At 41.3% G+C, this 25,337-nt stretch overlaps 1 protein-coding gene across 1 annotated transcript in view; it reads right to left on the bottom strand.

The window, feature by feature from the left end:
* The window catches only part of LEPR (leptin receptor), a 34,547-nt gene extending 9,443 nt beyond the window's left edge, over positions 1-25,104 (bottom strand). The window contains exons 1-14 of the mRNA XM_082766312.1: positions 25,067-25,104; positions 20,327-20,385; positions 17,395-17,703; positions 16,264-16,381; positions 11,586-11,791; positions 10,069-10,214; positions 9,836-9,980; positions 7,413-7,709; positions 7,121-7,238; positions 4,573-4,772; positions 2,419-2,567; positions 2,018-2,177; positions 1,847-1,929; positions 962-1,178 (exon numbers count right to left, since the gene is read on the bottom strand). Coding sequence (XP_082622438.1) covers positions 962-1,178; positions 1,847-1,929; positions 2,018-2,177; positions 2,419-2,567; positions 4,573-4,772; positions 7,121-7,238; positions 7,413-7,709; positions 9,836-9,980; positions 10,069-10,214; positions 11,586-11,791; positions 16,264-16,381; positions 17,395-17,703; positions 20,327-20,366 — 2,188 coding nt within the window. The 5' untranslated portion in view covers positions 20,367-20,385; positions 25,067-25,104. The remainder of the gene's footprint in view (positions 1-961; positions 1,179-1,846; positions 1,930-2,017; positions 2,178-2,418; positions 2,568-4,572; positions 4,773-7,120; positions 7,239-7,412; positions 7,710-9,835; positions 9,981-10,068; positions 10,215-11,585; positions 11,792-16,263; positions 16,382-17,394; positions 17,704-20,326; positions 20,386-25,066) is intronic.
* Between the last annotated feature and the right edge of the window lie 233 nt (positions 25,105-25,337).

Here is a 25,337-nt window from a genome sequence, read left to right as displayed (position 1 = left end):
CTCTGTAAACCACGCTTCACTGGCTTCAACCAACTAATCCCGAACACTAAATAGAACAAGTTTCTTAACAAACATTAAACAAACAGCCTGGTTCTTACATGCACCTCCTTAATTATCAGTCCTTAGCTAAGAAATTATCAACAAATGGACTGTCAACATTTAGCTGGTAAAACACACACTGGGAGCCTGTAAGCTAAATCCCAATAAATCTCTCTAAGTAACATACCCAGATCACAGTCCAGGCAGACAAATGCTTCCCCTTACATCTGCTACCAAGTACAGGCTTTCCAGAACATCCTTATGCACAGTACCAGAAAGAATTTTACCTATAAAAATACTTCTAAAATTGCATTGCAGCAGTAAAGTTCTATGAATAGACTGCAGTAACGTTTCCCACGTTATACATTTGCATATGAATGTTACACAGTTGAAATTGTCAGAACCGATAGCCTTTATTTTATTAATAAAGCAGAATGCAGCTGAACCGATGAAAAGGCTGCCCAGGGAGAAAAGCCAAACCTCTGAGAACTATGCACTCTGGCACCCTGTCAGGTGAGCAGCCGGAGAAATTAGACCACATTTCATTTTGGAAACAACAAAACATTCCCTAGCAGGAATGCTGGGTGTTCCCAGGACAAAGAAGATGGAAGATCAGTTTTACAGTATGATTTCATTTTTATTTGATCAATTACTTTAGATTCTGTCAGTGAAGGACAACTGTCAAGGACAACTTTTTTCCCCAAATCTAAAGTTCATTACAATTTTCACGTGATAGAAATTTCATTTTTCAAATAGCTCTGCTGGTGAGATACAGAATCTGATTCCCATAATACAGATGAACATATCATGTTTTTAATTTTAACAAAGGGATTTTTATTTCAAAGAAAGCTTTGCCCAAAAGCACCACAAGGATTCCTAACATATTCCACATCGCAAAATGGTAACCAACTGGTGTTCTTACCTGTGCTCAATTGCTGTGATAGAGTTAAATTAAAATTCCTTGAAGAAACTCCAATTGAATTCATGGCTAAAACAGTAATGGTATGTGTGCGTTCAGTCCATGGAAATAACCAGGTAGTGCCTTTATCGACATATTCTGACCACGTGGTGTTTTCTGATGTCTGATGCTTTATGATGTATTGGCTCACACTGCACAGTGAGTGATTCTTCATCAGTGGCTGCAACAAACATTGGCATTAATTAATTCCCAAGTCTTTGATTTCAAAAGGAAACATTATTTGGGCAAAAGGTGTTGGTTTTGAAGATTTTTAAGAAAACATGACCCAAGAAAGATATTTTAAAGACCATCTATTTTAGCAAAGACTCTGGAGTCCATTTAAAGACTTCTCTATCTGAAAGCTGGCGCCCTTACTTGCTATCTTTCCACTGAAGGGGGGGAATACAAGGAAATAAAAAACTTTCAGACTCCTATAACAGGTCACAATTTAATGTTAGCATTTTCCAGGACTGAAAAAAAAAAGATGACTGTTTGCACACCTAACATCGCAGCACATACAAACAGGAGTGGCCAGTCACTGATGTACTTTTTCCCCTCTATCCTGCGTTAACCTTTTAACACAGCTTTGCCCAGTTTACATGCCATTGCTGAGGTGTTTGAACAGGCAGCTGTCTAGGACTCAGTGGCACATCCTGCTCAGAGAACTTGGTTAGCAGAACTTGGCAGCCAAAGCGTGCAAGCACACTGCGTACCAAGTCCCATATGCAGTGACCACCCCAGTTTGCCTCTCAGGGCTGGGAAGCACGTGCTTATCAGTTTCGTAATTCTACCAATGCTTTTGGGTCGTGCATCTTTCAAAGTGAAAGACCAAAACTGAAGTGTTCTCACCTTCCACAGGAGGGTAACATTTTTCTGCCTCCTTGCTGGATCTTCAACAATAACTCTCCAAAACTCAGGGCCTTGTAAGGGAGCTGCAAGATGACAGTTTTGAAAGAACAGCGTCACATCTGAGTCTGAAACTGCACCAAGCATCTGAGCATGCTATGAAATCACACATACCTTTGATATCTCTCACAACTGCATAAGCTGATCTGCTCCAGTTGCTCCAGTAACCTAAACCATCCAGTGCTCTGCAGCGGACCTGAACAACATACTCAACACAGAGTTTCTGAACCTTTATCATAGCCGATCTCGTTGGCAAATTTGAAACTTCATACAGCTGTAACAGAAGGAAAAATATTCAGAGTAAGAACAAAAGGTTGTTTAGGCATTTGTTACAATCAAAACTCCTGAAAATAAATCCAGTGAGAAGTAGCCTACTCAGTCACATTTATTTGCTAGATAATGCACATGTTAGAACTGTGATTCACTGTATAAAACAAACTCCATAAAGCCTAGCTGACACCCTAAGTGACACTGCAATAACTCACACTTCAACGCAGATTTTAAGAAAACAGTACCTCCCATGTTAGTTCTTCCCTCTTCTCAGCATATTGAATCTGAAATTTTAGATCATCATTGGTAAACACAGGGTTTGTCCAGCTCACATTCAGCAGCCCATCATTTCTGGTGATTTCTGCTTTAATGTCAGAGGGAGGAAGTGGCTTCACTGGAAAATTGAAAGAAAAAAAAATACTAATAACTGTACTGACATTTCTCACTAAATCAAGTCATTGTGGTCTACCTTCTTCCTTCCCAAGGGTGGAAAGTAACACCACAGCCTCTACTACTCCACGTAAAGTTGGATCATGAAGCAAACACAACACTTCATCTGAGACTAATACAAAAGATGTAGCCTGCCACTAATAGGGTGCCCCAGTGTACAAAGTAGAAGCCTGTGTGGCCCCAAAAGGCAGATCTTATAAAGGACATGGACAATTCAGGTTTATAGAAACATTAATGAAGATTTTACGTGAAGGTTTTATTTTCCAGAATTGTACAGTTTGTTAACAAAGCCAAGTTAGAATAAATTTGTTTGACCACTGAGCTGGTGATGGAGGATAAAAACAACAAAAACTTGAAATAAGCTTTAAATCCTGGACAAGGCCAAAATGCATAGGTTTTGTTTTACTACAATACAGAGCATCCTTCATCCAATGTAGGTCATTGCTTTTTCCTTGAAGGGATGACTTGAGAAAACCAGCCTCCTGAAGGTCTGTGGGCTGCTGCAGCTGAAGGCCTGCACTTGCTAGCACTCCTCACTGGGCAGCATCACATAAAGCCGCTACCTCTCCCCAGAAGGAAACAGCCTACCAACCTCTTACACCCTGCAAAGCACGTAAGTCCCTGACACAGTCTAACAGTACAGCCATGCAGGCAAGCTCCCGTTTTTTTGGCAAATCTTCTGAGCAGCTAAAGTGCAGGATCTCCCCCACCGACCCTTACACCACTTTTATTTCTGAAGCTCAAGGCTCCAAACAATCCTCTTTGAACTAGACAGAAGCAACCCTGAAAACCACAAGGCCACTAAAATAGCAATAATCAAATGCTAAATCCCATATCCCACTTAGCTATAAATGCATTAAACTTCTCATTTCCTTCCCATAAATTTATTTTTTGCTCCCTCTATTTAAAATTTGAAATGAAAAGCATACTTTGGTTTAATTTATATGATGTGCACACTTCTCCCTCCCCGCCCCCCAAATAGATATATATTATTTTGCTTTATTACATGTAGCACTTTTGTGGTCTACCTAGAAGACAGAAGGAACTTATCTATTGCAAACACTAATTCTGGGTGGGAAACTGCGATTTCCTCTTTGGGGATGGATGTAGAACAATTTTTTTTTTGCAGAAGTCACACAAAGCCAAAGCTGCAATGTGTTCTCTCTGCATATGTTCACATTTGTGTCCAAAGCAATACACAGTCCAACGAATGCTCTGACTCACGGACCAGACAACAAGACTTGCTTTGCACATTTTGCAGTGTTTGAAAACACTCGAGCACTGTTTCTGCCTCTAGCTTTCACACACATTTAAGTGCTCCGTGTGTTGCAAAATAAACTTTGCAAAAGCAAGCAAGAACATAAACAGTTCCTGTGATTTTAAACAGGAATGAGCAGGCATGTAAGTAATTCACATGTAGCACTACACTGCATCAAAGCACGGCCTCCAGAGAATCACAGTAGGGCTGAGGCTTTGCACCTCCCTTCAGTTATTTACAGACACCGAGATCCCCCGAGCCTTCTCTTTTCCAGGCTGAGCAGTCCCAGCTCTCTTGGGCTCTCCTCATAGGAGAAAACCTTAACCAGCTGAAGACCAGAAAAGTTAGCTAATCAAGAATCTTAAAAATGAGACTGATCTTTAAAATAATCTTTAAAATACTCTTTTTTTTTTCTGTAGATGTCTTTGCAGAACACTTGAGGACAAACATGCAAAACTGAATGTTTCATAGGTACGAGCTGCAGCTACAGTCTGCTCCTGTGCCAAGCAAAATCTATGGAAATAACATTTAATCCAATGTTTTTTAGAAGATGACACTGAAACTCCTATGTTTTTATGTTCTTTCCACAATGTAATACATTTAAAATGCTAAGAAGTACTTTATCTATACCATATAAGGTATGAAATCCAAGGTCACAAGCAAAGAAAGACGTGCAGAAATCTTGACCTACCCACATCTGCTGGAACGACACAAGTTGGTGAGGACTCAAGTGTTCCTAGCGAGTGCTTAAATTCTATCCACAGGGTATATCCAGATAAAAGAAAAATAGGCTGAAATATGCACTCATAAGAATGATTCCTCTGTAAATGGCATTCTTTCACCTCTGATTCTGGAGGGATACTTGGAAAGTTAGGACAATAAATTTTGCTCCTTAAAAAGAGGGGAAAAAAAACTTTAAGTTAATACACTGCAACAACAGGCTGCTCATGGCATCAGTACAATAGAACTCAGAAGGCAATTAATACAGATGGTGTCACTGGAAACGTGCATTGCTTTTTTTTTCAATGATAAGTTCAAGATCCATCCAAACTAAGTCTGCACTGAATGCAGACTTAAAAGCTCTGGCTCTTCACCTGAAAAAAACAGCAGGATGTGGAAGCCATTCCCCAGTGCAAAATCTTTTGATAACAGACTAACAACGTGAAGAGGTACAAAAAGAAAGGTACAGGCATCTCTAATACTCATGAATCATTTTACTGGAGTGTTTTTTCTTAACAAGGCAGACCTCCAGCTGGGCATAGTGCCTTTCCAAACACCACCTGATGACCAGGGCAAAGTTGCCCAAAAAGATCCTCACAGGGAAGTCTCCAGAAGACTGAAATCCCAAAGGAGTATCAATACCAGAGGGTGGTTTTAAAATCCCACATGTGGTCAGTATCACAACTGGCCACAGAAGAGGAGACACAGGCTCTGCACAAAATGGCAGTGACACTTTATCTGAGCTGGGAAGGCAAGTTTCCAAATTTCTCCTAAGCTTGGGCAAGCTCAGACTCATGGTGAGAGTGGCCAGATCGGGTATTAGCTATTCAGCCGGACCACAAAAGTTAAGACTTAGCTGAATCCTTCCTCTTCCTGTCAACATAGCTAATACTGATTAAACAGTTGTCTGGTGCTTTGAAGGTTTCGTTTAGCATTCTGTTTTTCTAGGATGATCATTTCTGTGCTGTTAGTGTTGGCAGCACCGACTGTAGAGGAAGACGTAGTAACAAGCCAATGAAAACAAAACACCAACATGCAAAGCTAGCACACCACATTATTGCAGAGCATGGGATTTCATCTGTAAAATGTAATCACATCAGTAAGAAGAATAGCTGCATGCTCTTGGAAAATATGATGTGTCTGATGTCAACGCAAAGCATTTAATTTCTAACCTTTATCCCGAGGACTTGTCTATATCTAACCAACCACTCGCAACTCCAGTATATTTGTCCTTGTCTCCTATGATCAAGCTTGGACAATTTTATTTTTTTTAATGACTGTTTTAGCAGGTTTCAGGCTAGTAAATGTTCATTTTGTATTTTTGTCCACAATATGCAAGAGAATGCTATGCAAATGGTGATGCTTTTTTCATAGCTATAAACCTTTGTAAGTCCTATCCTGAAACTTTTTGGTAGTCACTACATTCATGTGGATTCCCCATGAACTTTAGTTATTTATTTATTTGATCTTTCAGACCTTAGCATTAACAAAGCAGAACCAGACACAAACACAACTCAGAAAAAACCCAAACAACCAAAACAAAGCAACCCAACAGACGGAAGGAAAAATCATATTAAATACTATCATTTGGCAAGAATTTTCAGTTCAGTTACTGTTCAGTGTTTCATCAGGCATGAACACTGCAGCAAACGGACAGGTTATCATGTAGCATTCAAAAAACACCAAGCCACCTTTTTTATCTGAACCTGAACAATGAAGAAGTGGGAATAAAAACCATGGCAAGAGCAGCACTGTGTTTATTTCAGGCTCCCTGCCCAGCAGTGCACTCATTACATTCATATTTGTGAAGACAGTCAAAACAAAACCCACCTTACTAGTCAGTTAGTCACTAATCCTGCCCTAAAAGTCTCCACATGAAATCTCAACCATTTCAGTTATTGCTTTAGTCCACAAAATCCTGAGAAATATTCATCTTGGTACGATAATATTTCAAAAAATTAAACCCACCTTCATTAGCAAAGACAGCTCAGCTTTCCAAAGGATTAGGCTCTGAGGGCTGGTTTAAGCTTATTCTGGCAAAACTTTTGCATAACTAGTCCAGCAAAGAGTCCAGTACAACAAAAGATTATTCCTCAGGACGGGCTGTCTGTCTGTCTTGTTTGTATAAATACTAGCATGATTTTAGGAAAACTCTCAAACTCAATGTATTAGTAACTCAAAGGGATTCTTTTTATTTCATGGTAAAGCAATACTTTCACAGGCACTAATTGAATGAATGAAGATGATTATATCACTGATTTAATAATCAATTTTGTCTTTTTTAAGCTTTTTTTTTTTTTCTGCAACCCACTCCAGTTTTCTTGTGTGTCCAAAAGACAAAAAAATAAAATAAAATAAAGCTCTGGAAAAATAATGCCTCTGGAGTCCCAGCTGAGGAAAAATCCAGCTTACGGAAATTGTGCACATTTCATAATTATAACTACTCAGAATTCTTTGCTGTTAAAGTATTTCCAGGGTAGCACTTTCCAAACAAAGAGTGCATTTAAAGCTATACACACCTGTAGTATCTTAACTGCAAGGAACTCCCCACGAGCAAAGTGTTTGGGTTTGTGGACCATCTGCAAGTCATTTTAGTTAAGTACCCATCAGTTTCACATTTGATATTGATATTCACATCTAATTAAAAACACATTAAATGTTTATTAATAAAGATATACTTCTTTATACAGAAAACATGCATTACAAGTCATAACTACTTGATAAAAGCTCGGTAGAGTTTAAGACTGAAATATTCTAACCTTACTATTAAAATGCACCAAAATTATAATTTAAAATCATCTGGAATCTTACCTACTACATATAATTCAGCGTATCTATGATGACATTCCCTATTTTGATGACAACAGTACAATGCGTTATAGAAGAAATTTCCTCTAGGTTTTGTTGCTTTCAAGTTGAAAAGAGTAACTTTGCTTACGCGATCATTCACAAGCGTATACTGACTTTCTGGGATTTCTTCTGCTAAGTTCAGCCACCAAACAATCTTCCTTGACAATACGTTCTTGGTTTTGTTTTTATAGATGCAATGAAATGAAACATTAGAACCAACACTGGTCAGTATCTTAGAAGGGAAGTACAAGACTTCAGCTACAAGGAAGGAAAAAAGTCCATTGAGATTAGAATCAGAACAACAACAAAACATATATGTCAATAGAAAATTGTATTATCCAGTTGTATTTCTAAATCACCTACTTCTTCCAGCTTAATAATTATTAATCATTACAGGGCAGAGGAGCAGAAATAGGCCGTTGACTGTCTCCTTCTATAACTGATGTCTGTAAATTCTGATAAAAATAATCTTTAATATCGCTAGGCAAACAGGAATTAAGTGAGTAGAAAATCACTAGGGAGTAGAGTGAAAAACAATGCACAGCAGCATAAGTGAAACAGAGAGTCATATGGGCTCCTGTAAATTAAATCTTGGGAAACTAGATCAACACTGCTACTTCATACTCAGCCCACTTTTTTTTTTTTAAGGCATCAGGTCCAACCAAATGAGTGTGCTTATCCACTTTTGAAAAATCATCTTATTTGAATGCTGCAAAAAGTACTTGGTACATAGAAAAAGTTAGCTTCTGTAGCACAACTCAACAGTGCATACACCACAGATTTTAAAATTGTAAAACTGTCCTGAGGTAGAAGTGAGAGAAGATCCAATTGAGTGAAGAGCAGTGTGTAGGTTTGAAAAAAAAAAAATCCACCTATCAGAACCCTGAAAGGATGTCGAAGGCGTATGCTAGCTGAACCATTTCTGTAATACTGGAACATAGGCTTTGAGAGATTTGCTATTCAGAAGCACAGAAAAATCAAGCTTTCCAATAGTTAGTAATCCTGCTCCTATTAAAGTCAGCAGGAGATTAAACTCTAAAAAATTGCTTTACAATCTGAACAACGTAGTTGATACCAAATGGTAGCAGTGATTCAATAAGCAATTCACCTAGGCATAAAGACACTGATTTTGCAAAGCACATACACATGTATAAGTTCAGCCTCCAACAGTCAAATACTTTGGGAATCTGCATGTGTTATACACTGGCTGAAAATGAACAGCTTGTCAGAGACCCAAAGCCAGCATCAAACTCCTTAATTGGCCAAGTTTGCTTTTTGTAGTTCAGGAACCACCTCAGATATTTTCAGAACTTTTCCAAAACACAGACCCTCTTAGACAGCTGAGAAGACCTAAAATACTGTCACTGTCAGAGACTTTCTTATTAAATACAAAACAGAACATGAAACTAGTCAGCTGTACAAACATGGAACCGCTTGATTTCAGCATATGCTCTTCTGGCAGTCACGTGCACACCTGAATTCAAGGCAGCATTCCTGTTAACAACTACCAGTTGTGCTGCACACTCCACTGGTCTTCCTCTGGCTCATCCCAACATTGGCCATTGGGAAAATATGTCAATTTGAGCCTCCTGCAGTGAAGAAATTACTCTCTCTAGGCTGCATCAGGCTTATCACAATGGGGTTATTTTGCTGATGAGATGTAGTTTCATACAATTGCATATCCCAAACAGGATTACAAAAAATAAAGAAATCTAACGGTATCTACCTCTTTTACATACATATTTGTTTCTCAACACACTCAGAAACCTCTTCTGAAAATAAGAGTGTATGTGCACATGAGAGAGAACACTATTTTGCCTACAGCTACCAGGTGTACATCTAGGTACCAAAATGGATTACATTAAATCTACAAACCTTAATCTGTATTCTGCACTTTTACTTCAGCTACAGAGCCTCGTACTAAACTAAAAGTTAGAGAAAGCATTAAGAGAAAAATTGTGTGGTTTTTTTTGTTTGTTTTGTTTTTTAAAATCGAGTAGAATTTAAACACTGCTGTCTTTTGAAATGGAAAAGCCCTTAGAAAAGCCCTTAGAAAAAGAGCTGCTGGGTCTGAACAGGTGCCTGGTGAGCAAGTAACAGGGCACATATGGAGGTGTCATGAAGCTGACTGTGCAGTCTCCATGCATTAATCATTTCATGCAAATGTTATGCAAAGCAAAGAGTAGGAGCTCAGGTAAATTTATATCAGAAGCGAAGCAGCAGGTTAAACAGTTTCCAGAGGGATTTTCAGCCCAAATCATGCACATAATGTAGTGCATCTCCCTGGACACATGCTCACACATAGAGATTTCACAAAACAAACTGGAAAATCTATTGTATTCTGAAAGCCTACTTACTACTCAGGATGACTGCACATGACCTACCTCCCAGTTTCAGATTATACGGTGTGCTCCAGTCACTCCAGAACCCTGGACCATAATGATTCTTGCACCGCACTTGAGCGAAATTGGAGGAATCAAGCAGCAAATTGTCAATGGCCAGTGAGGTGTTTAAAGCAACTCGAACCACCTAGTGGATTATCAGGAGCCATTACTATTATGTAACGATTTAGGGAAAAGAAAGGGAAAAACAGAGGGACACAGCTGAGCTGACTCACCTGCCAACTATTTGGACCTGCGTTTCCAGAGATGTTCACTTCGTACTGGAGGGGATACGGCATCAGCACGGGGTCAGACCAGCAGATCCTCACTTCACCTTTCTCTGTCATTTCTAGGTGCAGGTTCAGAGGAGGTTCAGGCTTTACTGCAGACAAATTAATTGACAAGTTTACAGCTAACCTCACTGCCTGTGACTGCTGGCTGTAATGACCTACCAATTCTGGATTGTCTTTCATGCCTTTTCTTTAAGTTCAGTTTTCAAGAGTTGCTCTGCAGATAACGTGTGACAGAGCAATGTCATGTAATATTACTGGGAAGTGTACTCCTACAGCTGCCCTGGGGCTCACTGGAGTAGGAGCCTGCACCTAGCAATGCTGGACTAGATATGAAGTGGCCATTCTTTGATTTCTTTGCTCAAGTCACCTCATGCAGGTGGTATTACTGGAAACTCTCTCAGCTTACTGAGCAACTGCTATTATTTTCAGCATAAACACAGTATATGAAATCAGAACTTATTTTTTATTACTAATCCAAATCCTCTATACCATCTCAATGCAATTAACTTACTCAAGACCAGCAGAAATTACTGATGTGGGTGGAGGCTCACAGCTTTTAAAACAAAAAAAATTATAACTTTTACATCATACTTCTGTGCGTCTTATTTTCCAAATAATTTTTACTTTCCAACTAATTCTTAACTCAGCTAAATCTTGGCAGAGCACATACTAATATTATGCATTTTTCAAATATATTCCGTTAAGCAGAACAATTTAATAATATCATTTTTAAACACTGGCAGGCTCGACTCTGAATTTTTATTTTTTTCCTGTGGCATTACTTAAAAGCAACACGACACACATGCAACCTCTCATCTTCAAAACTATCTCACCCAGAGACTTTTAACTTGTTCTGTCTGCAAAGCACATCAGTCAGAAATAAGTTTACAAAAATTCTATTTTCCCCCCTCAGCTGACAGTCCCTACCTTTTTAAAATTTGCCAAGGTCTGTAATAACTGTGCATACTGGAGAGGAACAGATATCAAATTCATTATGCCAGTAGGGTTTTCATTTGGTTAAATATTAGAGGATATTTTTCAACTTTGAAAATGCTGGAATTGTATGTGTAAGGAAGAAAGCATAAGAACAGCAGAGCTGCTGGAGAGAAGAGAGATTCTTAACTGCAAAGTAACATCAAGTACAGGTTTTTTTCTTCCTCACTTTTTAATTTAAGTCCTCAGCAACGCAGAAAGTTAACCTCCACCACTGCCCCAAACTCAGGCACAAAGAGGCCCCAATTAGAAATAAAATCTCAAGTATGTTAAAGGTTGTCTTTACTGACTGTGGTTTTGTACTAGAGCTTCAACGTGAGTTAGACAGCTAAGAAATGTGTAGGGCACCATCCTGAACAATTGAGACAGCACCAGCAAGTCTTTTCCTGTTCTGCCTGTGCACTCCTTCTCCACAAAGACATCCTGCTCCCTACTAAATAAACGTTTAAAATGTATGTAATACTTACTGATATCTATGGGCTTGACTGCCATCAAAGGTGACCAAAGAGGTGTTACCCCAGTCACAATCTTCAGCCACATGATGTAAGTGTTGTTGAGTCTCGGAGATGGCATGCAGCATTCACACTTGCCGTACTCACTGCAGCCACACTGAGCAGCCACGGCAGCCCCCTTCAGAGAGCTCGTAGATACATCTCCCAGTGGCAGATCCGATCTAGAAGGTAAAACAAAAACAAAACAAAACAAAACAAAAAGTTTGTTTGTTTGTTTTCTCAATGCTATTTCAATAGAGGAGGTTTGTCCTCTGGGTAAGGTTTATTTACAAAAAACTGTAATGAGAAAAGTTAAAAAGACAGTAATTGTAACTAATTGTATTTGCTGCTTCTCCCTTTTTAAATGGTTTAAAGTAGTTACGATGATTTAATGAAAAGTATTCCTAAGGACTGACCTTAAAACAAACACATTACCACACTAGATGAGACCTGTAGTTCTGTCAGACTACTTTCCAAATCCTGATGGCAACCATTACTAAATGCTCCTTGAGTACACAAATTTAGTTACCCTACCCTGGACTAAATGCAGTTCTCTGCCACTCCCACAGAGTTTTCTTTTGAAATCCTACTTGTGGGGCACCAAAATAAAATCTAAACAAATGTAATGTTCCTTCTAGCTTCTGCTACCATTAAACATTATAAGTAATACAATAGCCAAAAACTCTTATCCCAGTGAAAACAGTATTTGAAGTAACAACAGGCTAAAGAACTCCATCATTCAGAATGTATTTAGTACTAAATTTCAACAACTTACATTACTCAGGAAAAAAAAAAAGACATCTGTGTTCTCCAGAATCATTAATTTTGTGCTGAAGTTTTCTAGAAACAAATTTTTTCATCTATTTACTGTATAAAGCAGGCACAACCAGAAGAAAAGCCAATGGCTCCATACCAGGCAGGTCTTCCATCCCCTTGTGTCAGGAAACTACCAAGATCTCACTTCTGCACTGTCTGCACTGTAGGCTTCTCTGACACCTCGCTGCCTCCCCAGGCAGCTACACAAAGCAAAGGAAAAGCCTAAGCCACATTACCAGACACACTCCCAAGGGAAGATAGCCAGACACTGAGAAAGAAGATAATGATCTCTGCATTTGGGAGAACTGGCAAGACACAGGGACCATCTCACAATACCGAGTTTGGGATAAGATCAGTGGATGACAGCTTTCTGAGGGGCCCCCACATCACCTCATTCCAAATTGCTAAGCCAGGGCTAAACACATGAGTCTCGACTACAAGCAAAACAACAGAAAGCCAAAGTATTTTGGAGAACAGCCACAGCCAGGGATTGCACGAGCTGCCTGTCATCCCCAGTTTGGCTGCAGATGGATCCAGTCACAGAATAACCATTGTTCCCAAACTACAAATACTGACTGTAGGGGAGTTCATGCTTATACAGCCCTCAGAAGTTCAGGAGAGGTCAGTGTCTTCATTCAGTGGGGTGAGAGGAAGAACTCTGGATAAACTTAAAACAAAGCAACAGGCTGTTAAAAATGGAGTTTCCTATGAAACTTGCAGCACGCTGAGCTATAAATCCTGGTTCAGGAAGCACTTCACATCTCACAACGGTAGCCACATCCAACTTGTTGGGGAGGGGGGGAGGAAAGATAGAGGGCTTAGCAAATACACAAGTGCATATTGCTGTCCTCATTCAGTTTTACAGTGCTGGCTGGGGGAATCAGAGATTCGTCTTGGCGCTGAGGGATGAACAAAAAAACAGACAGGTACTAAACACACAGACTTTTGTGAACGGATTCTAAGAGCCCACCTCTGACATTCAAGAGAAAACTAATGAACTGAAGTTAAGCTTTCAATAGTTTACAGAGAAGGGAAGGAAAATGTGCAAAGGTGATGTGACTAAGATGGAAACAAGTGGCTAAAGCACAAGACACAACAGGAGAAAAAAACATAATAATGCTTGGCCTGAGCCACAGATGTTATTAACACGGGCATATGTCCAACACCTGCTTTTCTTTTTTACTCTAAGCATCATTTTCAGTTGTGCAGGGACAGTTCTTTTAGTCAACACATTAAGTGAAGGCCTCCCAGATGCTTTCACACATACTTCAGAAAGTGTTGATATTTTTGCTAAATTACTGTGTGGCCCTGTACTGAATTTTTAGACTTGAACGAAATGAAAATGACAAGCTGCTAAATATCTCTCCAGAAGTTCAAATTATTTCTTGCAACTGGAACATCTGACTGAAAACAAAGGGTCAGAATTGTTTTAGAAGAGATACAAGAAATACAAGTCTTCTATTTTCAAGAAAGGTACAACAGCACATTTGGGTAGCGATGTTGAGGCCTGTGAGAAGTGAGATCACCACTGTAACACTGCTTTTGGTATTTCTCTATACCGTGCTTGTGCAAGTGCAATCTTTATGGATGAACTGATAGAGCAAGGCTGTCTGGTGTTCTAAGGATTTTCAATAAGTATATATAAATTCATGTGAAATATAGCAGCTCTAGGTCAACACTTTGAACAAGCTGCCCCTTACCATCACAGAACACCTGATGGCTGCCTAGCTCACGAGATGCCAAGTCTCCAAGGAAAGGTTCGTATTCTCCAGCTAAAGAACACTCCACGTATAAATGATGTGCTCAACCAAGGCACCAGTCTTGAGGTAAATCGTGTGATTTATCCCTCAGAACCCAGAAGCCTAGGCCCAGAAGTCAAGCAGTGCCCCACAGGTACTGCGAACAGGGCAGAAACACGAGCACACCCGATGCATCACCATCCACCGAAAGGGCAAATTGTAGGCAGCGCTCAAAATTCAACCGGGAGCATTCATCTGTGCCACTGCAAAAGGATCCCTAAGGCTAAGTGATTTCAGTTAATGTAATTACCATCAAGGTTTGCAGCATTCCTAGAATACATACAACTGGAAAGATCATTCACTTTTGGGAGACAATTAACCTAATTTGTCTAATTATGTTTCAGAATAATCTTTCTCCTCCCAAAGACACACTGCTGGGGGAGGTAACAGGCTATCGCAGCACTGTTTTGGACAGAACAAAACATTTCCTATTCAAAGTAACTTGGTATTATTACAAGCAGGCAAACTGTGGATGTGTAGAATAAAAAAGATACATCTTTAATCCTGAAAAACTCAAAATTGCTGAGGACTCAAACTTTGTGATGTTGCTTCTTCTAGGTCATTATTTTCATACATTGCTTGTCTTATATGTGAGAATTCTGGCCTAAGCTCCAGACTCCCAGGGAGTAACACATGCCAGGAATGCATATTTTTAAATCTGGGAATGTTTTCAAGGTATTTTGGCTCATGCGAATAAAACGTTAAGGTATCAGCAAGCCAAGAGGGGAAGCTGTCACCTTCGTACAATCTGAAATGCTTTGCTAGCTGTTCCCCCAGAACACAGGAACCCTAAAAGAAAAACATTAATGTTAAGTTTGGGTAGTGAAACTTGTTCTGCAGTGTCAGGGACTGCACTGCATCTTGCCTTTTCAGCTAAAAGTAATCAAATATAGAAATGCCACAAGAACTCTAGGGAGCCTTTAGGGCCTCCTCTCATAAATCGCACGATACTTACTGAATTCCCTTCAAAATACAAAGAACCTTTTCATACCAGCTGGGACCTGAATCTGCTGTTCCACGGATGTCAGGCATACCCCAAAAAAATCAATATACAGATTACTACGCTAGGATTACTGGCTGAGATTTTCCTACTGCAGCTGAGACTGAATGGAACAGAGGCAGATCTACTTCTCCCACAAACACACACGTAGCGGTACGCCACAAAGCAAAGTGAGGAACACTCAGAGTGGGAACCCACTCAAAATCTGGTTTCAGCTTCAACGCATGGTGCCAACTAAACAACCACACTTATTATCAATTAATAGTGTTGCTTCCTACACTGACGACAGATATAATTTGTGGTAAGTGATACCTGTCATCCAGTTCTGTATTTTAAACAGAAGTTGTCACCTGTAAATTCAGCATGGCCAACTCTTTATACTTAGCTTGTTTCCTGAAGAAATTCAGTCTGCATGTTCACACTATTCCTTCCAGCCTACCAATAATACAGGAGAAACAGCGTGGTTTTGGAAGTGTTATCAAATAGATTGGTTTAAAACCAAAACAGATGGGTTCTGTACCAAAGATGTGCCCACCCCCCAGTCGGGATGATTACCACGTACTACCTTTACAGGGAGTATTTATGCCAGTGACAACTATGCAGGTGGGTGCCGCTCAGCAGCACCAGTGTGATCACAGCAACATTTAATACAATGCCAAGTCACATAATTACTCTGAGAGAACATTATGGTCAAAACCATCAAAAATGCAGAACCAAGATCACAGCTTTAGAATTAAGTGTAACAGCAAAGGTATTTTAGCAAGTCAGTAGGGATTTCATTAAAGCATTTCAAGAAGCATGGTAAGAACAGAGGAGAGGGGCCCTCCAAGCTTATCGTTTCTCATTCAAAAATAGAACCACAGGCTTTCCTCTGTACTGCCCTTGATTACTTTGAGATAAGGCAAGGTATAAACCGCATCATCAGCTTGTAAAGCTAATGCTACTAATGTGCTGCAAGCCTGGGAGACTAATGCTGATGTTTTTGAAAATGCTTTCGGATTTCTAATGCCAACAGTGAGAAATTTAAGTCTGTACTTACACAGCGTATAAAAGATTAACCTTCAAATCAGGTCTCAAGTGTAGCTTCAAAAACCGGAGGCTACAAACTAACAGATCCAGCTTGCCTTTAATCCAACATTCAATGTTCCAATTTGAATCTAAACAAAAGGAAGAGAGAAAACATTTCTCAACTATATTAAAAGCAAAAACAAACGGAAGAGCCAGAGTACTATTCCCTAAAAAAGAGACAAGTAACAGATACTCATGAAGGCAAGGCTGGACCCCACATACGCAAATGTGTATAAACAATCCTTTTTGAACTGGGGACCAGTATACAGCCTTAAACACAGAAAAGGTTAACCTCTTGTATGGTAACAGCCTGCTGCATTCTAATTAGAGAAGGAATATATTTTACAGAGCTATAGGGACAAGGCAACAAGGCAAAGTAAGAAATGAAGCTGCTGCTGCTTGAAGATTTTGCTGCTAACACGTACAGCCTCTGTGTGGCTGCACTGCATACACTCTGTTCACACATGCAGTCGTGTGGCATACACAACTGCAGCACATTTCATGTGGCAGTCTTTAAAAGAGATTTTTTCTCCCATGGGACAACACTTGTAAAACAGAATTCTACTCTGCCTAAGTCAGCAGACAAACAGGTCCCTATGTTGCTCGCATAGTGTGGTTTACAGAGGGAGAAAGACAGTCGAGGAAAAGTAATTCCATCAAATCCAAGCACAGATATTTACTAAAGGCATAGCAATCCAGTCAGGGAAGAAGGTTTTAAACTCCTTCAGGAGTTTAAAGCCCACATCCACACAAAAAAAATTCAAACTCTTTTCCAAAACATCTAAACACCTGTGAAGATTTGGGCTTGCAAAATGTCCCATTGAGGACGTTCCATGGGCATCCTCATAAGCAGTGCTACATATTCAAAGGGAAAAAAATGGTTGTCTGTCTTTCTACAGAAATGCTGAATGAAATACGTGCTATTACCACTTTCTTTTGCCTTCCACTGCAGACTTCCAATATATTATACTACATTGTCTGCTCTGGATAAAAAATAATACCCATTAAAACAAACAACAAAAACCTACTAAAAAAAAAACAAAAACAAAAACTTTTTTTGGGAGAACAAGTAACTTACCATGCCTTTGACTGAAAAACCTACCTCTTTCCTGAGAAACAGAGATGCTGATTTCTGAAGGAATAAACATCCTTGGCTGCATGCTTGCTCTGTACAAAGAACAATCAATGTTGTTATCACTCCAAAGGCAACACAGAAAACTTTCTTCATTCATTAGCAAGGGAGGGTTGGTTTCAGCAGCTCCATGCTCTCTCATCAAACCAGACCAGCTCTCTACAACTCCAGCAGAGAAAGGACTCAAAACTGTCTCATTCAGCAACATACAGGGTAACGTAAAGTTCCTGGGAAGAATTTGATGGACCATACAATGGGCAACGGCCACGTGAATGAAGTCTGCAAATAAAAAGACAAAGGAAAAGATACCAAAAATAAAGGTAAAAGTTTTTATCGCTTGACAATGAAAGGAGTGGCCGATGTTACACAGAAACACTTTCATTACAGAAAAAAAAAAAAAAAAATCAAATCATTTCCAGGGGCTTATCTCCTCTGAGCTGGAAACAAAAATATTGAAAATCACACCCTCTGAACTGGTGTCACAACCGCCAAGTGCCAGCTTCCTCTCCCAGAGTCACTACAACAAACATTTTGTTTTCTCAACCTCTTCAAATAGGTCAAGATCAAGACTGTAGGGGAAGCATCACTTTGGGGTAAACTGGCTTCTATTCATTTAAAATACACCAAATCCTAATTCTAAATTAACACACTCTGCTGGGACATTTGCAGTCCAGCTCTTAATAACATGGTGCCATTACTGCAGCAAAAAATAATCCCATTGTAAATATAACACAGTCACACTGTAACTGTTAAATTTCACGGAACAGCATTACCAGAATATATGACTGGACGCAACTATGCAACGCCAGAGCATTATCTGGGAAATGAGATGTAGGAAAAAAATAGTCACAGAATCAATGATCTTTCCATCAGACTTAGATTCTTCAAAATAAAAGTGCTCCGACCACAGTCATAGCTCTTGTTAGTAAGCCATGGCTTGAATTGCACTAACAATGATTCTGAGAGTGATGAACGGATCGCTTTTGGAAATAGCTTACTGTAAAACACTGAATGAATGCCAAAGATTAAAGCTCCAGTTACAGAAAGGCATGAGTGTGATTTGTGCGCTTCTTTGCTTTTAGCTTTTTGCTCAGTTAGGGCATAAATATTTTAAACCACTCATTAGATAGAAATTAATCCATACTCTATGCCTTGCAACATCTAAAATAATAGTAAAAAAAATCTCTAGGACTGTTTGATTAATAGTGCATAGGTTAATAATGTAAAAATAAAAAATGAAAGCTTTTTAAAAGTAGATGCACACGGCATTAAAAGCAGACACCACATCACTACGCAGAGCGTTGAAGTGCTTCGTTTTGTCTTTACACAGATTTTGTAATGCCAGGCTCCTGAGGGGTTCTGCTCTTTTCTCCTGTCTTGTTTAAAAGAGTTTGTGCCTCTGTAAATATCAGCTTCATTAGGCTCCCTGGCACCATATGGAGGATTCAGTTGACTGAACAGACTATTAGTCCAAAATACATGATTAAAAAAAAGAACAAATGAGTAAGTGACGTGACTGCCTACGAAGCAGGACAGTTAACCAATATACTGCCCAATTCACGGAGTCAATTGAGGGGTGCGAAGAGATTCCTGCCAAGTCACCTTTCTCCTAAAAAACATACTCTCCCCTCTCTTATCACACTATCAACACCACAGGATTAATTAGATCCCGTAAATCAAAATGTATGCAGCTACTTGCCATTTCCGCAGACGTGTTTAAAAATAAAAGAGCCATAATGAATTACAACACAGAATGTTTGGCATAGGCTTGCTCTAGCTTTTAAATGCCTGCTATCACAGCATGCATTGAGAACACTTCCCTGCTCCAGACGGAACTGTTTCTCTGTGCCATGGACACATGGGAGGCCAACACACACAGATCTGCCTCTCAAGTGGCTCTGTATTTAAGTGCCTGGGTTAAGAGAGCTACAAAGATGCTAACCACGGGTATTTGCTTATTTGGACACAGAGATGGCCAGTCAATAGATGCACTGATTTTCTGTCATTGCAGGCCACACAACAGCTCTGAAGCCTAATGAAAACTCCCTGAAGCATTCAGGTTTTCTAATGAAAAGGTGCACAACATCTTTAGATTACATAAGGTATTTGAAAGAAGAATTTGTCATCAACACAATACTTGACACTGCATGTGCACTGCCTAACGATTTCTTCATCCTTCATAAAGATAAAAGATGCAGATTTTGAAACTAACTTCATTGGATTGTGGTATCTGCTTTCTCCATGAACATTATCATCAAGTCTTTAAGTAGTTCTTTTTTCAATCAAAACAATGAAAGGCAAAATACCATCTGTCCCTGAAGAGCATACACCAACATTGTTGTGGACATTTCCCAATTAGAGCAACAGCTTATTACATTCATCAACATTTACAGTGAATTAAGCACTCTTTAACAGCATTGTGCACATGAAAGAAAATGTCAGCTACCAAAACCAAACAAAGCTCAATCTCGAAGTGCCACCTTGGCTACACTGAACTGAGCAGAAACTTTGTGGTTCCAGTGAAACCTGGGTTTTCACAACTGCTTTTGGACTTGTTAGGGTAACAGAACAAATTGCCTATGAGTTTCTCATCTTCCCAAATTCTGATTGAGGCATTTATCTGAATACATTTTGACCCACCAGATATATTCTATTGATATATATCCTGATCTTGCAGATCAACTGAGCTGCTTTTTGGGATAATGTACAAAACACAGCCCCGAGAGCATCACATTTCAGCTCTGCACAATGATAGATCAGGACCTTTGCATATACTAGCTGCATGTTGTGATAAGATCCTAATGCAGTAATATGACTTGAAAGACCACTGCGAACAGAAATGGTGAGTACCTTTCATGCTAAACCATTTCCAACAAACTTATTTTTAACACTGGTAACTTACCCAACAGCACAGCCGTGGTCAGAATGATTTGCCAGTACATCTTGTTTTGAAGAGCTGACCTGAAAAACATATAGAAAATTATCTGAGAATGATAATTATCATCAGGGTTTCATTATGGTGCACTTCTTTTACTTTGGTCTCCACATCTTTATAACAGAAAGCAACAACAAAATCAGAATGTCATTTGGGAATAAAACCCGTTAACACTGCTCAGCATATCAATTAAATATCAATGCAGCTTTTTTTTTTTTACATCATTTGAACTACATAGTGCCTTATTCCTCCAGGCTGACTGTTGAACACTTTCTGGGTTTGGTAATCTGAAAGGCACTAGGAATCTAAACTATCAAAATGCCCAAAAGATACTCAAGTATCTCTTCCCCCAAGAAAAGAAAAAAAGAAGTACAGCATACACAAAAGCATCCAAACGTCAGTTTGGTGAAGACTTCACCAAACTTTACACTAATATTTAAATACTTTTCTTTCATTTGAGGTACTTCGTTCTTCTTGATTTTCATATTTTAGCCACACAAATTCTGTTGAAGCCCAAATATAAGCATTTTATACTTTAAAAAAAAACAACAGTTTGACAGGGTATATCAGAGCAAAACACACAGACTTTGGTTGCCTTTGCAGTTAACTAGAACTGGATGATCAGTAAAATGAGTCCGACGGAGAATGTTGTGGCGAGAACTAAGATTCAGGGAGTCCCTCCAAAGGCGTGCTCATTCCTTACATAATTTTGAGAACAATTTCCTCGAGACCGTCAATGCTGCCAAGAGAGCTGGTGCCAACGTATGTAATCCCCTGGCTTTTCGGTTTGGGGCAGCATGCACTGCATCACGCGGCGCTGCAGGAGGATACCTGGTCTCGGGAGCTGTGTGGAAGCAAATTGCCTTGGTGGTGGAGGAGCAGGAGAAGAAGCAGGGCACTCCCTGCTCGTCCTGCACAGAAGGTGAGAAATCCTCGCTGTCTCACCCCGGACAAAGTGCCAGAAAGCCACCACAGGGCAGAGGGGCACCTGCACACGGGAACTGGTGGCTGCTAATAAAGCCAAGGGGTTTGGCTGAGGAAAGGAAAGCTGCTCTGTGCCCAGACTCCACCCAGAACTATTCCTCCTCTCCCTTAAGTCCTCGCCAGAGACTACCAGGATCACACAGGGACCCTGATGCTGCTTTAAGCCTTGCCCACGGCTTAAAGAAAAGGCAATTTGATGGGCATAGCTGTCTACCTGCGGCAGCAGAGCTCTGAGCGGGGCAGCCACAGTATTTCTGTGGTGTTGTCTCCCTGCGAGCTCTCTTACACGAAAAGCCCTTGGAAATTCAGCAGGGCTGGAGCCAAGCCGCTCCTTCAGCACAGACTGTCCTCTTTCTGGTCTGAAAAATGAGTCAGTCCCATCCACTTTTCTCCCCATTCACCCAGGTTATAATCAGACTACATTTTAAGCTACATTTTGATCAATTAAAGAGGAAAGCTCAAGATTTCAAAGGCAGTGCTCCACAACCCCTACTTCGGAGGAAAATTTGCCTCTCAGCAGAGCTGTTACCAGGCCAGCCTTCCCTGTACATCTGCCATTAGCCAATTTCCTAATAAGTGAGCCATGAAGGCCAGCGGAATTAGACTAGCTACAGCCTCCTATTAAGCCTGCCATTTCACGAAGATACAGGCTGGGATTATTTCCAAAAGCCTATGATGAAAGTTACCTAGTTTTTTGAAAGTTTCTGACCGGAGGGAAAAAAAAAAAAGCTTTTAGAACAATTTACTTGGCATAAACATATGCCATTCCCATTATTAAATCTATGGTTTAATGAAAGCCAGTCCATTTTCCCCTTTTATAGGCGCAAGAAGAATTTGCAGTTCGTAGCTCAACCACTTCTCAGTAGGAACTGGCAGAGACCACTTCCATATGCTGTGCAAGGAAATCAGACATCCACACCAAAGGCTTATAGAGTTATTGGTATGTCATGGACATTACTGAAAATGTCTTTAGAGCTCTTACTGATCACAAGTAAAATATTTCCACCAACCAAAGCTCTAAATGGTCCATAAAGTCACGGCCCATCATTGGGTCTCCTGTTGTGAGATCCCATACCGAATGAAGCTAAAGCTGCCACCCAGGTACCTTAGCCCTTCTGTTCCTAGATGTTTAAAGAAAAGAACCTCAATTCCAGCAGCCATTCATACTCCACTGTACTATTTCAAAGCAGGACGTGCAGCATCAGTGAAACACTATCTCTCGCTTGTCCCCAGATGCAGGAAGGCAATACCTCCCACAGACTGAAGGGAAAGCAACCACAGATGCCCAGGACCACGGACTCTTCAAAGAAGAAAGCTGTACTTATGCAGCCTCCTGAAGATAACAGCATCTTCACTTCCTGCTGCCATATAAACATCCAGATAGAGCAATCAAAGAGACTCTGATATCAGCACCAATTTAACCATAATTAACAATATTTGGGCCAGAAGGCAAAAACGTAGCTCAGACCACTTCAAGATGATTTATTTTTCTCCTTCTATTGCATCAATGTAAGCAGATACCACAAAGCTGTTGCTTTTAACCTCTGGTCCCAAAAATACTCTCAAACAAAAAAAACAGTGCTGAGCAGCATCAAGAAAGCAACGCAAACTACAAGTCATCAGCACAAGCATCCCTCCTGGATGCTTTGCACAGAGGCTGGGTAAAAAAGAGCTACCTGCAGGTAATGCCCAGGACACAACCAATGTCCTACTGGACTGGGCAGGAGTACCAAACACCTTTTGCAGTGAGAATATTGAATTTACCATAAATCCAAACTGCACTGAAAGAAAGATCCAAGTTTTACAAGAATCGCTAAAGGAACTGGAAGTTTAACAAAGGAACATTATGAAACCTTGTAACTACAGCTCTGTCCTGGAGAGAGTTAACACAACGAGGACAAATGGTTTTGTGCACAGTGGGGCAAGTCTCCACACAAATGGGAAGAATTGGGGCCTGCTTTAACATGCCTTAAGATGCTGCATCCTGGAACCAACTTTGGTGCCGCGCAGAAGGTGACATTTTCCACTTTCTTACTGTCCCTCTCCATGCTCACAGATGTATAAAAAACTTTACTTAAGGAGAGTTCAATGGGATTTTTATCAAGGCAGGAAAGCAAAACAGCAAATATGATAAGCAAGGAGCATGATAATGAAAATGAGGTCATCTGCTACAGGTCGGCTGAGAAGTCACACACTTCACTGGCACACTAGCATGGGAAACATCTTCAGCACAGCCTGAAACACGGCTGGTAATCCACAAACACCTGCTCAATGGGCTCAGAAAAACATACTGAGCGTTTGTCCTTGCCCTCTGAAACTGCCCTTTTCCTCATTTTTCCCCCCAACAGCTTCTTGTCCTGACAGCTTGCACTTCTGTGTGTCTGCCTCCTGCACCACACACACACACACAAAACCAAACCACAAAGTTAATGTGGGAAGAGGACTGCCGTACGAGGCAGGTGTGAGCATCAGCCCAGCCTGGCCGTGAGCGAGCAGCGTGCCCTGACAGCTCTGATCTCACCCTGAAGCTCTCACCCAGCCTCACAGGAGCAGTGGGACAAAACGAGCAAACGCAGCGGGATCAGAGCCTCACGTAGCAGTGGTTTGTCAGCGAGCAGTCTCAAACCTACAGAGAGTTGCAGAAACTCAGCTGCCAGGATCACATATTTTCCCTCCAACAATGTACCCACACACATATACAGAGTCTGAAGGTTTTTTTTTTTTTCCTTTTTCTTACTCCCATCCTCCCAAAAAAAACAACAACAGCTGCTAGTTAATGGGAAACAGGAACATAATACCACGAGCATACAAACTGTCCCCGACTTTTGCAGGCTCTCTGCTACAGCTGTTTTTAACTATTCAGAAGCTCTCGATTATGCATACAAATATTTGAGCAGTAATGCCTCCATACAGCACCTCCTGGCCTGCTCTTTATGGGGTTTCCCATTCCCGTGGGGTTCTGACAACACCCGTGATTTGGGGTCAGCCCTAAATGGGCATGAATTTGTTGTCGTTTAGCATATGCAAGCAGCATAAATAAGGAGTTCAGAGCAAATGAAAAGTACAATAGCAATGAAAATTATCCGAAGTTTTATGCTTTCAGATCCCAGCAGAGCTTTAACCAGGGCAGCAGGAGATGCCCACCTCCCCCCAGCAGACCCGCAGCAGCACCACCCTCGTCTCCAGAGGCAGCAAAAGAAATCCCTGCTGAGGTAAAAGGCTCCGGCTCTGCGAAACCCAACAGCACCACGTCCCAAAAACGCCCCAAACCCACCCCAAACACCCCCAGGAGTGGGTTCTCCTCTCTATGGGCTGCAGCTGCCCGCAGTTCGCGACACCAGAGCCCCTCCAGCACCCACCGCAGGCAGGATCCAGAGGCAGAGACCCCAAAACACCTCAGGCAGAGCCCCCAAAACACCTCAGCAGAGACCCCAAAACACCCTGACAGAGCAGGGGGCTGCGGCTCGGCGCCCACCGCGGGCGGTTGCGGTCAGAGCCAGCGGCTGCCCCCGTGCGCTAATTACCCGTGCGGTAATTAACGGCGGGGTCCCCACACGCAGCCCGTCACCATACTCGCGATTTCAGCCCGGTTTCTCTCTCTTCAGGCGCTCACCCTCAGGAGGGAAAGAGGGGAAGGAGCAGAAAGGTCCGGCCGTGGGCACCGCGCCGCCCGCTCCCGTCACGAACCGCCCCGCGGCTGCCCCAAGCGCCCCGCTCCCGGACCTGCTCCGCTTCGCTCCCGGTCCCCTCACGGCCCCATACGGTCCTTCACGGTCCCATACGGTCCCTCACAGCCCCATACTGCCCCTCACAGCCCCGCTCGGGGCGCAGGAGCCGCCCCGCCTCGCCAGCCCCACCTGCCCCCGGCTCCCCCCTCACAGCCCGCCCCGGCCCCGCCGCCTCGCCTCAGGGACAAGATGTCGGAGGGGCCCCGTCAGCGCGGGGCGGAGCGGGACGGGGGCTCCCCCGGGTACTTCAGCTGAATTTTCCTCCC

Source organism: Aythya marila (assembly GCF_965140915.1).
Source record: "Aythya marila genome assembly, chromosome: 8".
In the NCBI taxonomy this organism is placed as follows: Eukaryota; Metazoa; Chordata; class Aves; order Anseriformes; family Anatidae; genus Aythya; species Aythya marila.
This window is presented reverse-complemented; position numbering and strand designations above follow the sequence as displayed.